Source organism: Asterias amurensis, chromosome 3 (genome assembly GCF_032118995.1).
Source record: "Asterias amurensis chromosome 3, ASM3211899v1".
Classification (NCBI taxonomy): Eukaryota; Metazoa; Echinodermata; class Asteroidea; order Forcipulatida; family Asteriidae; genus Asterias; species Asterias amurensis.
Genome location: NC_092650.1, coordinates 5,655,019 through 5,669,240, shown reverse-complemented (window position 1 = coordinate 5,669,240; position 14,222 = coordinate 5,655,019). Strand labels below are relative to the sequence as shown.

General features: G+C 39.9%; 2 protein-coding genes across 3 annotated transcripts; one reads left to right on the top strand and one right to left on the bottom strand.

Annotated features, from left to right (window-relative positions):
- Window positions 1-101: 101 nt before the first annotated feature.
- LOC139934918 (cytochrome P450 2J4-like) lies at window positions 102-5,923 on the bottom strand. The gene is made up of 5 exons (XM_071929340.1): window positions 5,684-5,923; window positions 3,887-4,032; window positions 2,263-3,070; window positions 1,509-1,666; window positions 102-333 (listed from the first exon to the last, which is right to left on the bottom strand). Exons 1-5 carry the CDS (start codon window positions 5,908-5,910, stop codon window positions 143-145), a joined length of 1,530 nt encoding a protein of 509 aa, XP_071785441.1. The 5' UTR covers window positions 5,911-5,923; the 3' UTR covers window positions 102-142.
- Window positions 5,924-5,998: 75 nt separating this feature from the next.
- LOC139934919 (uncharacterized) lies at window positions 5,999-13,029 on the top strand. 2 transcript variants are annotated; one of them, XM_071929342.1, is made up of 8 exons: window positions 5,999-6,411; window positions 7,262-7,401; window positions 10,190-10,306; window positions 11,061-11,151; window positions 11,513-11,572; window positions 11,762-11,906; window positions 12,662-12,741; window positions 12,840-13,029. In XM_071929342.1, exons 1-8 carry the CDS (start codon window positions 6,379-6,381, stop codon window positions 13,011-13,013), a joined length of 840 nt encoding a protein of 279 aa, XP_071785443.1. In that variant the 5' UTR covers window positions 5,999-6,378; the 3' UTR covers window positions 13,014-13,029. The 2 variants fall into 2 exon arrangements, with proteins under 2 accessions (XP_071785443.1, XP_071785444.1); XM_071929343.1 differs by lacking the exon at window positions 11,513-11,572 and having other exon boundaries at window positions 6,003-6,411.
- Window positions 13,030-14,222: the final 1,193 nt, after the last annotated feature.

Genomic DNA, 14,222 nt, shown 5'->3' with positions numbered 1-14,222 from the left:
ATCAAAACAGATATGGAAAGCACGTTTATCCAATGAAATCATGGTACTGTGTATCCAAAGAAATCACTGGTTTTGCAAAACCAAAACAAACCTGTCTTTAATATCGTGCGCTGTGATGTAAAAACAGTGAACATGAATATTTTCAAGTCGGCAAATTTCGTTGAACTGCGCACAATTTGAAATCCAACGGCGCCCACGTGCCGCCGGCTATTCCCTTGAATGAAACGGGAGGAGCACCCGGCGGATTCTTGAGAGTGAATTGATGCAACAGGAAGGTGAAGAAGACGAAGAGTTCCATCTTAGCAAGATGTTCACCGAGACAGATGCGGCGACCTGGAGAGAGAGAGAGAAGGAAATGCATAGTGTTACAGCTTGATTGCCTGCGTAATTAATTCGTGTGTAAGAATTTGTGACGTACCGATGTTAAAGACAGTGTACACTATTGGTAATTGTCAAAGACCAGACTTCTCCTTTGGTGTATCTCAACATATGCATAAAATAACAAACCTGTGAAAATTTGAGCTTGACCGGTCGTCGGAGTTGCGAGATAACTATGAAAGAAAAAACACCCTTGTCACACGAAGTTGTGTGCTTTCAGATGCTTGATTTCGAGACCTCAAGTTCTAAACTTGAGGTCTCGAAATCAAATTCGTGGAAAATAAATTCTTTCTCAAAAACTACGTCACTTCAGAGGGAGCCGTTTCTCACAATGGTTTATACTATCAACCTCTCCCCATTACTCGTTACCAAGTAAGGTTTTATGACAATTATTATTTTGAGTAATTACCAATAGTGTCTACTGCTTTTAAAGGCAGTTGACACTATTGATTATTACTGAAAACAATTATTAACATAAAACCTTACTTGGTAATGAGTGATGGGGAGAGGTTGGTAGTATAAAACACTGTGAGAAACGGCTCCCTCTGAAATAACGTAGTTTTCGAGCCACGAATTTGATTTCGAGACCTCATAGAATTTGAGATCATGAAATCAAGCCTCTAAAGCACACCACTTCGTGTGACCAGTGTGTTTTTTTCTTTCATTATTATCCCGCAACTTCGACGACCAATTGAGCTCAAGTTTTCAAACTTTGGGTTATATTGTTGTGATTTTTTCGGACTACATTAACAGGCGCCAAAAGGTGGAGATTAGCTAAAATTATGGTGTCATAAAAAACTTTCTGCTTTAGAAGAAGTGCAGATTTAAATTCATTACGTATAGACTTACTGCGCATAAGGCAAAACATGTTCAATATACATGAAGTTCTTACTGGTGGTGGAGCTATTGTTTTTTAGCCCACAGCCACTACCGGTCCTGTTGTGTTTGATACCAAAAGTGTGTTTTGAGAGTTGACAGAAAAACCGGTTCTTTTCAGAACCCACCCCATCTCAATTAGAAATTATCACCACATGATGTAACCGAAAACCTTACAAAGTCATAATTCCACCATGCAAAGTTTCAAACCAAAACTTAAATTGTGTTTACATGTACATTAATTTGTATTTTACCAATGCCGAACGGAGTGAACTCCCGGGGACAAGAAAAGTTGCCGTCCTTGTCCAGGAATCGCTCCGGTAGAAACTTATCAGGCTGTTCCCATACCAGAGGGTCGTGATGTTGATGCCATAGGTTGGAGATGACAATCGTGCCTTTTGGAATGTTAAACCTGCAGGAAAACGGACGGTTAGAGTGTACGTCATGAACATAACGGGACCAAAACTAGACGAAATGTTGAGCAGGCACTATTATAGACCTTTATCACGCTGTCTCCATCTTGGTCGTGTTCCTTCCATCGAACAACAATAATTAAGGCTAATAATATTAATAATTATGTTGCAATTATAGGAACCAGACTATTTTGTTCTTTCAGCCTCGGTTTGGTTACATTGATGTTAATGGGAAAAACAAAATCAAGATGGCTGCACCACCACGATAACTTTAGGTCTATTGCCATCAGTCGCACCAATACACGAATGAACAAGAAAAAAATGGTTTTGTTGTAACCTAAAAAGTACTTTCGACGTTATTCTCCAAACCTTATAACCTATAGAGATGAATGAAATGGGCACTGGGTCAAGATCTGTGGAGAACACTAAAGCCTCGACTGCATTAACGGGACGTACTTCTAAAACAATCGAAGAATCTTGCCGCAATAGAAGAATCTTGCCGCACAAAGGGAGAATGCTTTCCGGTCCCGGAAGAATTCGTCCATCCCGGTGTTTCCTTTATAATATTGATTGGATGAAAGTGGTATCATCTTACCCGCTTAGTGTGGTGTCCTCGGATGAATAATGAGGCACAGCGAGCGGCACTATGGTGCTACACCGCTGAATCTCGCACAGAACCGCCTCCGTGTACGGCAGCTTCGGCTTGTCGGTCGTCTTCGGCAATCGATTCCCGAGGGTGACGTCATCCAACTCTTTTTGTACACGGTGTTGTACATCTGGATACGCCATCATGTACAGCATGCTCCATCGTAGAGTAGTGTTCGTAGTCTCACTTCCAGCCACGAAGAGGTCGCCCACTACCGGCCTTAAATTCTCAATCTTGATCGCCCCTGATTCAACTCCTAGACTTTGTTTCGAGTTGATTTCCTTCAGAAACATGTCAATGAGATCGCGTGGATTCGCTGCTGAGTCATAGTCTCGATTGTGCTCGTCAATCAGCGATAGCATCTCCTCGACGAGTTCGCTAACCGTGTCCACGTATCTTCTCACAAAGGGTATAACGGTGAGTTTTGAGACTACGGGTGAGAATTCAACGATTCCTCCCGATCTCACACCTTCCATGACGCGCCCGGTACACCTGAGTAGATTGCGAAAGGCCGGGTCGTTATACTGAAATCTCTTCCCGAGTACCACCGAGCAAATGATGTTTAAGACGGCGTTACCAAGAAGGTATTTAGGGTCAAACGGAGCTCCTTGCTCCTTCCCCATCTCCGTGATTAAGACGTGGGCTTCGGTGGCGATGTTCTCCTCGAAGCTTCTCTTCCCGACCCCTAGTCCTCTTAGGACTGTGGTGCAAAAGCGACGCAGCTCGGACCAAGTTTTACCGGAAGAAGATATCACTCCTGTGTGGAAGAGGGAAGTTAAAGTGTACTATCAAGGATTTTTGTTTGTTTACTACTTCTGGTGTAGAACACAAAATAAACACATCAAATTTTACATGCTGTGCCGATTATCTGTCAATAATCGGGGCAGGGAATGGTCTATTAAAACTCATTCAATCAAAACCATCCATACAAAGACGCCTTCTAAACCGCCTTGAAGAAGAAGCATCTTTAAAATTAACATTTAAAAAGCTGACATCCATATTATTTGAAACGACTTTTGCATTATAAACTGTCTAAAAAACTGTGATGCAGCACCCCTGCCCCATGTCTACCTTCCTTGCCGGGCCCCGTCCACCAATTTTCGATGATTTTATTGGAGATACATGTACCTCACTTTTGTGGTGACGTCATTGTTTTCGTCCATGCACTGCGGACCATAATTATGTTATTATTGGTTTGCAAAGAAAAGTGCGCGTGATTTTCGTCGACTAAAATGAAGACAGAGTGACGAGTGTATAAAGAGATTGCATTATGATGGCCGGCCTTATGCAATAAATGGTGAGTTGAGTGTATGGAAAGTCCAGGCTTATGTTAGATTATAATTTATTATAGACCTTATGCACATGACGTCATTTCAGTAGGGCGCCCTCATCTAGAGGTCAAAAGGAGGTTGTTCTTTGGCCAATCCTGTGCGCCGCGCGTACAAAGCCGTGCGTTTCGATGGTTTCGTCACCATTTTTCCACTAAGATGGCCGCTGGGTGACGTCAATGCATAAGGTCTATTGCTGAGCAAAAAATAGTATTGCCGTCAAAGAAATACTTTGCATAGCATACCAGATCCAGGGAACATCTCTCCTCTGACGTGAAGTGTTGGTCTGGCGTTGAGCTGGTGCTGGCTAAAGGCCTCCTTTATCGTGTCATAGCCATGCAGAAACACGAACAACTTGCCTGCAATATTGACGCTGACGACATCTCCGTAACTGTATATGCGATGAGACAGATTTGAACAAGATTCAGAGTGACATCTTACAATATGGTTTGACGGAAACATTAATTTCGAATGGACACTTAATAACATCACAAATTCGAGGACATAAAAGATGATTTAATGGAGCAAAGTGACAGATATTAATAAGGAAACAAATTTTATTGACAGGTATAGCGAGAAACAAAATCTGTGAACGGAATAAACATGTCAAGTATTTTAAGGGAGTGCTACGATTTTGTTTTAGCAACAAACACTGTAGATTCAATTAAACTTTATAGGGATGCCGGAACATAGGAATGTAAAAGTGAGAGGGTTCGTAGACAATCCTAGTGGGTTTTTTGTTCGGATATAGTGCAGTCACCCCCTTTTCTGGCCTTGGAACCATGGCAGAAGAATGTCTGAACCTTTATTTCGATGACGTTTCATTTTCAACGGCCATGCACACAATGGAGCTGTATTTGGGAGCTAAGTTGTTAAGTTTGGGGCCCCGAAGAGGATCGCGCGTGGGTTAGTGTCCTTCAGTTCCGGAGATTGTATCTCCGCTCGGTCACCATTTCACAAAAGAGAAAGCAAACTTTACATGCTGCACTGCCCCGGGGAGGTTATGAGCACCGTTGTAGACAATAAAGCTATGAAGAAGTTATAATACACAGGCACGCAGGCGTTTATACCTCCAATTTGTTGTATTTACTTCACTAAAAGAGTTATTCACCTGTGTTTAAAGGAACACGTTGCCTTGGATCGGACGAGTTGGTCTTTGAAAAGCGTTTGAAACCGTTTGTTATGAAATGCATATGGTTAGAAAGATGTTTTAAAAGTAGAATATAATGATCCACACAAGTATCACTCAAAATTGCACGGTTTTCATTTTACGTCGCGAACTAATACGGTCGGCCATTTATGGGAGTCAAATTTTTGACTCCCATTTAAATGGCCGACCGTGTTTGTCGACGAGGTAAAACAAAAACCACGCAATTTCGAGGCATATTTGTGTAGATCATTGTATTCTACTTTTACAACATCTTTCTAACCATATCGACTTTATAACAAACGGTTACAGAAAGCTTTTCAAAGACCAACTCGACCGATCCAAGGCAACGTGTTCCTTTAATACCACAACCCCCCTTGCGCAAAAAAAAAAAAAAAAAAAAAAATCAAGCCAATGGATCGTTTTGATGTTATGGATGAGTGACATTTTTTGCACAAAATAAAAGGTTGAAGTGGAGCATGCAGCTAGCAACGGTGTGTTATGGCCGAGTGTACCAATGCCTTTTATAATAAGTGTTGGTATTATTAATGTGGTATAAGAACTTCTACATCTCGTCTCGCCATTATTGTTTGTTTACTGCAGCGGGGATGGCTAGTTACAAAGGATGCACGGTTTCGGTTTCAGACTGAGTATAGTCCCTCGAATTCCGAAATCACGGCAGAAAAATAAGTAGAGCAAAACAAGCTTAGTTCCCAAATAATTAAATCAACACATGGTGTTACCGCAAACCGACATGATGGTTTATTTTTTGTTCCAAGAACATTCTTGCTGATAAAAGAATTCCATAGGAATATCCCCATCATGGGTTCGTTCCAGTTACGGAACAAAATAAATAGAATAGGCCTACACACACAATGGTATATAAAATACCTACATTTTTGTCAACCTCGAAAACACCACCTGTGGCTCTTGACCCGCCATAGCCATCTGCGGCAGGTAGCCCAGGAGTGGCCATCCAATGGGTCCCGGTGGTAGATTACGTGGTCGGCGAATCATGTAAAATAATACAAGTAAAGAGAATAACCCGATCAGAATCGACTGCAGATTGAACACGAGAGAAACGTTGGGAATGCGTCCAACCAACTCCATTTTTGTTGTCATAGAGGTTGATCAATGGTGGTGGTGGCCCAGGGTCAGTCACTCAACCTGCCCTCCCTGCAGAAGAGCAAAATTAATTGGTTAGTCACTCAACCTCCCCTCCCTGCAGAAGAGCAAAATTAATTGGTGTGCTTTATTCAGTCTCCCTGCAAACAAAAATATATAGTAGCATTATTTTACAGTTATCCTGCAAAATATCCATTTATTTGTTTTTGTTTTAAATGATTAATGATTATGATGGGGAATCCATAAAATTAATGGCAAAGTAGAAAATAATGAGAAAACCCGCACACACTCCCAACTGCCTAAACCGAGATTTGCAGGGAAATGAGCAACAGCGCCCCCTTGTGTTGTGACTGTGCAATTTTAAAGATTGTTTACGGCGGAACTTTCAAAGAACTTGGCAGTTCTTCAACAAACCACACATCTTAAGCAGTTTAAACGGCCTCTAGCTAGCTTCAGATACCAAGAATGGACATCCCTCCTGTCCACCACTGTTTCATGGTACGTATTTTTTGGAAATTATTTGTCAAAATATAAGCCATGGTTGGGGTTTTAATAATTTTGGTTGGATACGAGTTTCGAAACTGTCGCACTCGTTCATCATGATCATGCATTAATTAATTAATAAACTTTTTGTATCCAACTACATGCTGCATTGTCTGTGCATTTGAAAAATAGGGCACCGGCAATAGTATAATTAGTATTTATCTTATTTAGAGCCTTGTTTCTCTGTTAAGATGTATAAATAACTAGCTATAGGTTGTGTGATCGCAGGTTACCGTAACAAGTACTGTAACACTAAAACTAAAATGCAATCCATCTAAAAAAAGTGCAAGGAAATTTCTGAATTGAGTTGAAATCCGTGGGCACTCTCTAGTCTAGCTATAGTCTAGAGTTAACAATGTAGTCGTAGAACTTAGAAGACGGGTATAGGCTACTCCTAGAACTATGGGGTTCGTTCAGCTACGGTTCGCGGAGACGACATCAGAACGAACCTCAGTTCTAGTATAGTAAGATATAGGCATGCAGAGGTCATGGCCTCTGCTCTGTTAATAAATTTATACTTATATAAGATAAGTTATAGGCAGGCCTACCCAAAAGAATTAATCCAGCATTTAATTAAGTTTTCGGTTCTCATTTTCAATAAATTCGCAAGGCATAATATTTAATATTAAGGATAACTTTCCGTATGGCGCCACCACTTTTTCACTCATTTTTACAAAAAGGGATATCTCAATGAGGTAAATTAGATACTATATTATTTCATATCGAATCAAAAAGTGGTGGTGCCATACGGAAACTTTTCCTTTAATAACATGTATAATTTTCAACCTTCTCATTGATGATGAAGCTCTCAGCTCAGAATGAGAAAATGATGAAGAAACTCAAGAAACTGAAAAGACGCAACACATCCTTAGAGCTGGAGTTAAGAGATATCAACGACAGGCTGCAGAGAGAGAAACTTCTGAGAGATCATATCCACAACAGAAGGTATAGGCCTAGGCAGGCAAATATTAACAGTTTCAAGTTAGAGCCGAGACTGAGAGGACAATATTGGTCTCTGGGCAAATTGTCTGTACAGTAGAACATAGTTATTTTATGATATCTTCCTAAAATTTTGAAAGTTGTGATTAAAGATGTAGTGTTTTCCCTTATGTTTTCCCATTGAAGTGTTGTGGCCGAGCGGTTAAGAGCACCAAATTCAAACCCTAGTGTTTCTGATCAGCAGAGTGTGGGTTCAAATTGCCAGCCGTGACACTAATTAGTGTCCTCAAGGCAAAACACTTACCATTGCTTCGTCCTTCGGATGGGACGTAAAGCCGTTGGTCCCATGTGTTTTGTAACGCATGTAAAAAGAACCTAGTGCACTTATCCTGGTTGTGGCTGCTGTATGCTGTAAGTTTGTGTACCTTGTGGTACATGTAGATACGTGTGCTAAATAAGACTTTGATATTATTAGTGGTCCGGCCGACCTGGCCAAATGCTAGTTAAAACGCCCGAGGACCAGTCCAAGACCTCCAAGTGGTCTGCAGCAGATTTCATGAAACGCTAGGATTAATCCTAACTCGAGTTAGGAGTTCTAACTCGACGAGTAACTCGTCCTAACTTCGGATGGGGTTAATGCGACCTACGTATTTAGATACGGAACTGAACCCGTCCTAAGTCCTAAGTAAGTTAGGAAAAGTTTGGTGAAATTGACGGCAGGCTTGCTAGTTCAGTGTTGAAAGTCATCCAAATATCATTGACTAATGAAAAAGTTTGAACATTCTTTGACATGACAAGCTGGAACTAGTCTGCTGGCCAGTCACTTAAAGAATTAAAGGAACACGTTGCCTTGGATCGGACGAGTTGGTCTATAAAAAGCGTTTGAAACCGTTTGTTATGAAATGCAAATGGTTAGAAAGAGGTTTTAAAAGTAGAATACAATGATCCACACAAATATGCCTCGAAATTGCGTGGTTTTCATTTTACTTTGCGAACTAACACGGTCGGCCATTTATGGGAGTAAAAAATTTGACTCCCATAAATGGCCGACCATGTTAGTTGACGAGGAGAAAGGAAAACCACGCAATTTCGAGTGATACTCGTGTGGATCATTATATTCTACTTTTAAAATATCTTTCTACCCGTATGCTTTTTATAACAAACAGTTACAAACGCTTTTCAAGGACCAACTCGACCGATCCAAGGCTTGTTCCTTTAAGGCAAACTCTGAAATAGCATGAAAAAGTCTACACCATGTGTACATGTCAGCCCATACTACTTGACAAAATATTCCCACGTTTCTCTTAGGGCCAAGTACATCACGCCTGCTACATATTAAAACTTATAGGGCTTATTGCTGTAGGGCACTAAACAAAAGGCACTAATTAGTCAAAAACTAAGCAGGTACAATTGTATAGAAAAATTAAAATAAGAAACTGAATTGTAACAGTCAAAAGTCATATAATGTTAAAGGAACACGTTGCCTTGGACCGGTCGAGTTGGTCTTTGAAAACCGTTTGTTGTAAAATGTATATGGTTAGAAAGATATTGTAAAAGTAGAATACAATGATCTACACAAATATGCCTCGAAATTGCGTGGTTTTCTTTTTACCCTGTCGACGAACACGATCGGTCATTTATGGGAGTAAAAATTTTGACTCCCATAAATGGCCGACCGTGATAGTTCGCGACGTAAAAGGAAAACCGTGCAGTTACGAGTGATACTTGTGTGGATCATTATATTCTACTTTTAAAACATCTTTCTAACCATATATGCATTTCATAACAAACGGTTCCAAACGCTTTTAATAGACCAACTCGTCCGATCCAAGGCAACGTGTTCCTTTAAGAGATATTGGGGCATGGAGATCTATAAAATGTTTGTGGAGAAATGTTTCTGTCCCCTTTTTGAACCCCCTTTGCAAGTAAGATGTAAATGGGTCTGTCCACACTAATGGGACCATTTGATGTGACTTTTTTTTATAAATGGGTGACAAAAATAAACAAGAAGAGTTTTGTCAAGCTTGTTTCCCATGCACATTCCAAATCACTTCAAGGTTTTTGTTTGCAAAGAGCAAGACACATTTATCTGTATTTTAGCAATAACTGGGGATCATCTTCAAGATGATTATGTTTGTAACAGGGGAATGTTGGACAGACATTTCGCACATAAATGGTGAGAAAGGCATAATAATATAAACAGATTGCCAAAAATGTTGTCCCCTACAATGCTGTCCCTGCAAAGAATGTTTCCAGGCAAAACCAAGACATCTGCGTGAGTACTCAAGAAACTACAGAGAATTATCTTGAAGATATTAGGTTTGTAACATGGACAGACATTTGTCACAATATGTCTGTCCATGTTAAAAACAAACATTCATACCAGCTGAAAAACCTCAAGGTACTCTTGGTTTTTACAGATCACCATAAAAATAGGGGCAATGGGTCTAACTTAATTAACCTTTGAGTAAATCAATTAATTAATTATTTGTGTCGTCCATTTCTAGTCAATTCCAATACAAAATGTCTGTCCTCGTTACAAACAGTGTGTCTTAAAGAAAACTGTGTAACTTCTTAAATAATAAGACATTTGTTATACTGTTTGGTAAGCACACTCACTATCAGCAGAGAATTGTACAAAACAAAATACAGGGGAAAATGTTGTATTTTGGGTACCCTCCCAGTCACAGTCCAAAAAGTTATCTTTTGGAACCAAAAAGACCCATTAGTGTGGACAGACCCAAATACCAATTAGTAAGAAGGGATGATAACGGACTGTACCGTTGTATTTTAGTGTTGGAGTCCAGACAGATCCACCGGGCTACAGATCGTCTTATTTAAAGCCTCTACAACGCATCCCACCAGCTAATAATAAACAAGACAAGACAGATGAACAGAAGAGAGCTGACAGGTATAAGCTCAGTTTATTTTTGATTCTATTAATTTTATCCCTTTTGTTTTCAATAGATCTGGTCTGGTCTTTGACTTTGTGTTCCTCGAAAAAAACCTTACTCGATACACACAATCCTTTATCCCCAGTGCCCCATTTATTTAATACATTCAGCTGTACATTTTCATTAATACATTTAGGGGTACCTTGTATGTTTGTTTTCTGCAGGTGTTTCCCATTCATTGTAAAACTTTGTATCTTGTCTCGGATATAAGAACTCGGCCATCATCATCATCATCATTCGGCATAGACTTGCGTCCGTGGCCGCCTCGTCCTCAGGTTGTAATGGTGGCGCACTCCGGGAGTTGCCGCCATCACCTGGTGTCTTTCAATCGCCTTTCGTCTCAGTTCTTTGACGCTTCTTCCACTCCACGTTGTCTATCCAGCGCAGCTTAGGGCGGTCTCTGCCTCGAATTGTGCCTGTAGGCAGACCATCTATAGCTGCGCTGGGTAGGCCTCCCTGTCTCATCACATGAGCACACCAGCATCCCAACAACTATATATATCCTGCACTCTAGTGTTTTTTTTCAAAAACATACTTTGGAATGATTCACTGACCAGTGTTAAAACTTTCAGGCTTTTAAACTCCAAACCACAAGGTTATCTAATACAATAGTTATATGAGTGATGGAGTTTTTCTTAAAAATGTGAGCCCTGGGCATGGAATCGAGTTTTTTACTAGTCTTTTATTTTTTAAATGATTTATTTTATTCAGGTTACTGACAATGCACAACAAATTAATGAAGCGTTATGAGAAAGAATTGAGGACGAATACAGCAAACACAGAGACCATTGCAGCCTTAAATGTAAGTCCTTCTTAGTTTTTTGTCTTTTAATTCATTTGTTATTTTACTGTCTTTGTGGGTGGGTGGGTCAATTTCTTAGCTGCTTACCATTAAACTGAACTGCTAAAGTAGATGAAGAATGAAGGAGAGCTTAAATCAGTTGTGCAGGGCAGAGCTGTGTAGCGCATCAGACTTGAGTTCTGTGTGCAGGTCATCAGGGTATTGGGTTCGAATGCAGGGTCCATTTCATAGAGCTGCTAAAATTATGCTTCTTAAATAAGGTTACCATCCAATCTACCGTGTCGCATTTACTATTTGTGACTGGTGCCCTGCTCATTTCTGCTAAGCAGATAATTGTTATGCATTATTTCTGCTTATATAGTTCCCCTGGGAAATTGGGCTCCGCAGTCGATTTCACTCAACTTTACGCAACTGCGTACATGTAAGTCCACTTGTGCAACATTTATATTTAATTGCTTTTTATTTTGTTGTAAAGCGTTGTGGTACCTTTTTTTGTGAAAGAACGCTATACAAATGCTTAGATTATGATTATTATTATTACTAATCTTGAAAGTGTCTCACACCATCGCACTCAAACCACACAATGTCCCGACTTCTTTTCTAATTTCAGCTCAGAATTCAAGACTTGGAGAGACAGTTGACACGATCAAGAGAGCAGGTCCAGCGACTGGAAAGGTCCATGACCCCTAGAGGTCACAGGAGGCGTAGCGGAAGGAGCAGGTCGCGCAGCGTCTCTCCGTACATTGACATACAAGGTAACTGTCTATTATTTCGTAAGGCTCATTTGCATTGGACTTTAAAGAGGGGCTCCAACGTCATATTCAGTTTTGTAATTTCATTTAAAGGCAGTGGACACTGTTGGTAATTACTCAAAATAATTGTTAGCATAAAACTTACTTGCTAACGAGAAATGGAGAGCTGTTGATAGTATATACTAATAGCAGCAAAACATTGTGAGAAGCAGCTCCCTCTGAAGTAACATAGTCTTTGAGAAAGAAGTAAGTTTCCACGAATTTGATTACGAGACCTCAGATGCATCTGGAAGCACACAACTCTTCGATGTGACAAGGGTGTTTTTTCTTTCATTATTATCTCGCACCTTCGACAACCAATTGAGCTCAATTTTTCACAGGTTTGTTATTTTATGCACATATGTTGAGATACACCAAGTGAGAAGACTGGTCTTTGGCAATTACCAAAGGTGTCCAGTGTGTTTAATTTTATTTATTCTGGCTGTGCATCTGAGCACTCTCAGAAAAGCGAACTTAATCACTGCAATAACCAAAAAAACCAAATGGAGAGAAGACAAGGGAAGAAGTTTCACTTTTAGATGTGGGAGGAAAACCCTAGAGAATTATTCCAGGGAAAAACCCACGCAACCAGATATGGACTGAAAAACCAATCCACATCTGACCCTGGGATGATTCAGACTGGGTTCTACGCCAATTCGACCACTTTTCCCAATAGATACTCTGACGTCTTCTGAATATGTTTTTTGCCCCCCCTCCAGTTCAGCAGTTGAAGAAAGAAAGAGACCAACTCGCAAAAGAAAAGAAGAAACTGAAAAAGGAACTGCGTGGACTTGATGAGGTAAGGTTCTCAATTACGTTCAACATTATAACCACATTAATAATAAACTTGGAACGTTGTGAAACTCTGAACCGAGTCAACGCTCTCATTCTTTCTAGGGCTTTTTTGAGGAAATCGAGGACCTGAAATATGCTCTTCAACAGTCTGCCAAACTGAACAAGGAGTACGAGAAAGCACTTAGGAGAACATGTGATCAGTTTGGTGTTCCTTACCCAATGATGGGTACCATTGAAGTGCAGCAGCGTCACAATGCTCGCTCTACCTCAAGATGACGACATAACACCTGGAACTCAATTCTGAGCAATAACAACTGAATGATCATTAATATTGTAGGTCTGATTTCTCATGGAGGCAACGGAAGCGATTTCCTCCATGCACCCTGCCTTGGTGCCCTTAAAACGCTTTAGTAGAAATTTACAATTTCCTCATACATGTAGGGTGCCCTTTACCGAGGAGAAAATGCCTTGGTGCCCTTGCCCCTTTACAAAAAAGAAGCATGCAGGCCTGTTATTGCCAACTTGACCTGAATACCCATGGGGTCATGATTGAGCAAAGCACGCAGCCTGTCAATCTAACCGTGGGGATGGGGTTGTGGAGAATAATGTGGCACCCTCTTTTCCAGGATTTGTAATGTACAGATGGCTGTTTCTAATAGGCAAGCTACAGTATCTTTTGAGGTAAAAATGTGGCAAGCTAGTTTGGTCGTTCATGCTTTATAATCAACGTTGCATGATCAGCTTCAGAATTAGAAGTTCTCCGAAACTAGACAAGTCAACAACAACATTATTTCACAAAACAGACATCTTTTTATTGAAACTTTGTCTCCTCAAAATACTTTGTACTTTTTTTTTAGATTTAATTTATTTGTATATAATTTATATTTAACATTTGAAATAAAGTTGGTAAATAGTTTAAATAATGTGAGTTGCACTAGTCTTCTTCCTTATTTTCCTTTCTTCATCGGTATTTTGAAGAAAAATTAAGGTTATTATTTGACATTTTAAAAATTAACTCCAGTAAAATTGCACCCTCAATAACTTGACCCGTATAGTACTTGAATTCCATGTTGGAATGAAAGTCAAAGTTAAATTGTGTACAAAATTATTTAAAGTATTTTACTGTTTTTAAAGGCAGTGGACACTACTCAAAATAATTATTAGCATAAAACCTTTCTTGGTGATGAGTAATGGGGAGAGGTTGATGGTATAAAACATTGTGGGAAACGGCTCCCTCTGAAGTGCCACAGTTTTCAAGAAAGAAGTAATTTTCCACGAATTTGATTTCAAGACCTCAGATTTAGAACTTGAGGTCTCGAAATCAACCATCTAAAAGCAAACAACTTCGTGTGACAAGGGTATTTTCTTCTTTCATTATCATCTCGCAACTTTGATGACCGTTTGAGCTCAAATTTTCACAGGTTAGTTATTTTATGCATATGTTGAGATACACAAACTGTGAAGGCTAGTCTTTGACAATTACCA

Coding starts and splice junctions, on each gene's coding strand:
- LOC139934919 (XM_071929342.1), top strand. CDS start 6,379: ATGGACATCCCTCCTGTCCACCACTGTTTCATG. Junction 10,307..11,060: donor GAACAGAAGAGAGCTGACAG/GTATAAGCTCAG, acceptor TATTTTATTCAG/GTTACTGACAATGCACAACA. Junction 11,573..11,761: donor CTTTACGCAACTGCGTACAT/GTAAGTCCACTT, acceptor TTCTAATTTCAG/CTCAGAATTCAAGACTTGGA.
- LOC139934918 (XM_071929340.1), bottom strand. CDS start 5,910: ATGACAACAAAAATGGAGTTGGTTGGACGCATTCCCAACGTTTCTCTC. Junction 4,033..5,683: donor TTTTCGAGGTTGACAAAAAT/GTAGGTATTTTA, acceptor TCGCATATACAG/TTACGGAGATGTCGTCAGCG. Junction 334..1,508: donor GTTCACTCCGTTCGGCATTG/GTAAAATACAAA, acceptor CTCTCTCTCCAG/GTCGCCGCATCTGTCTCGGT.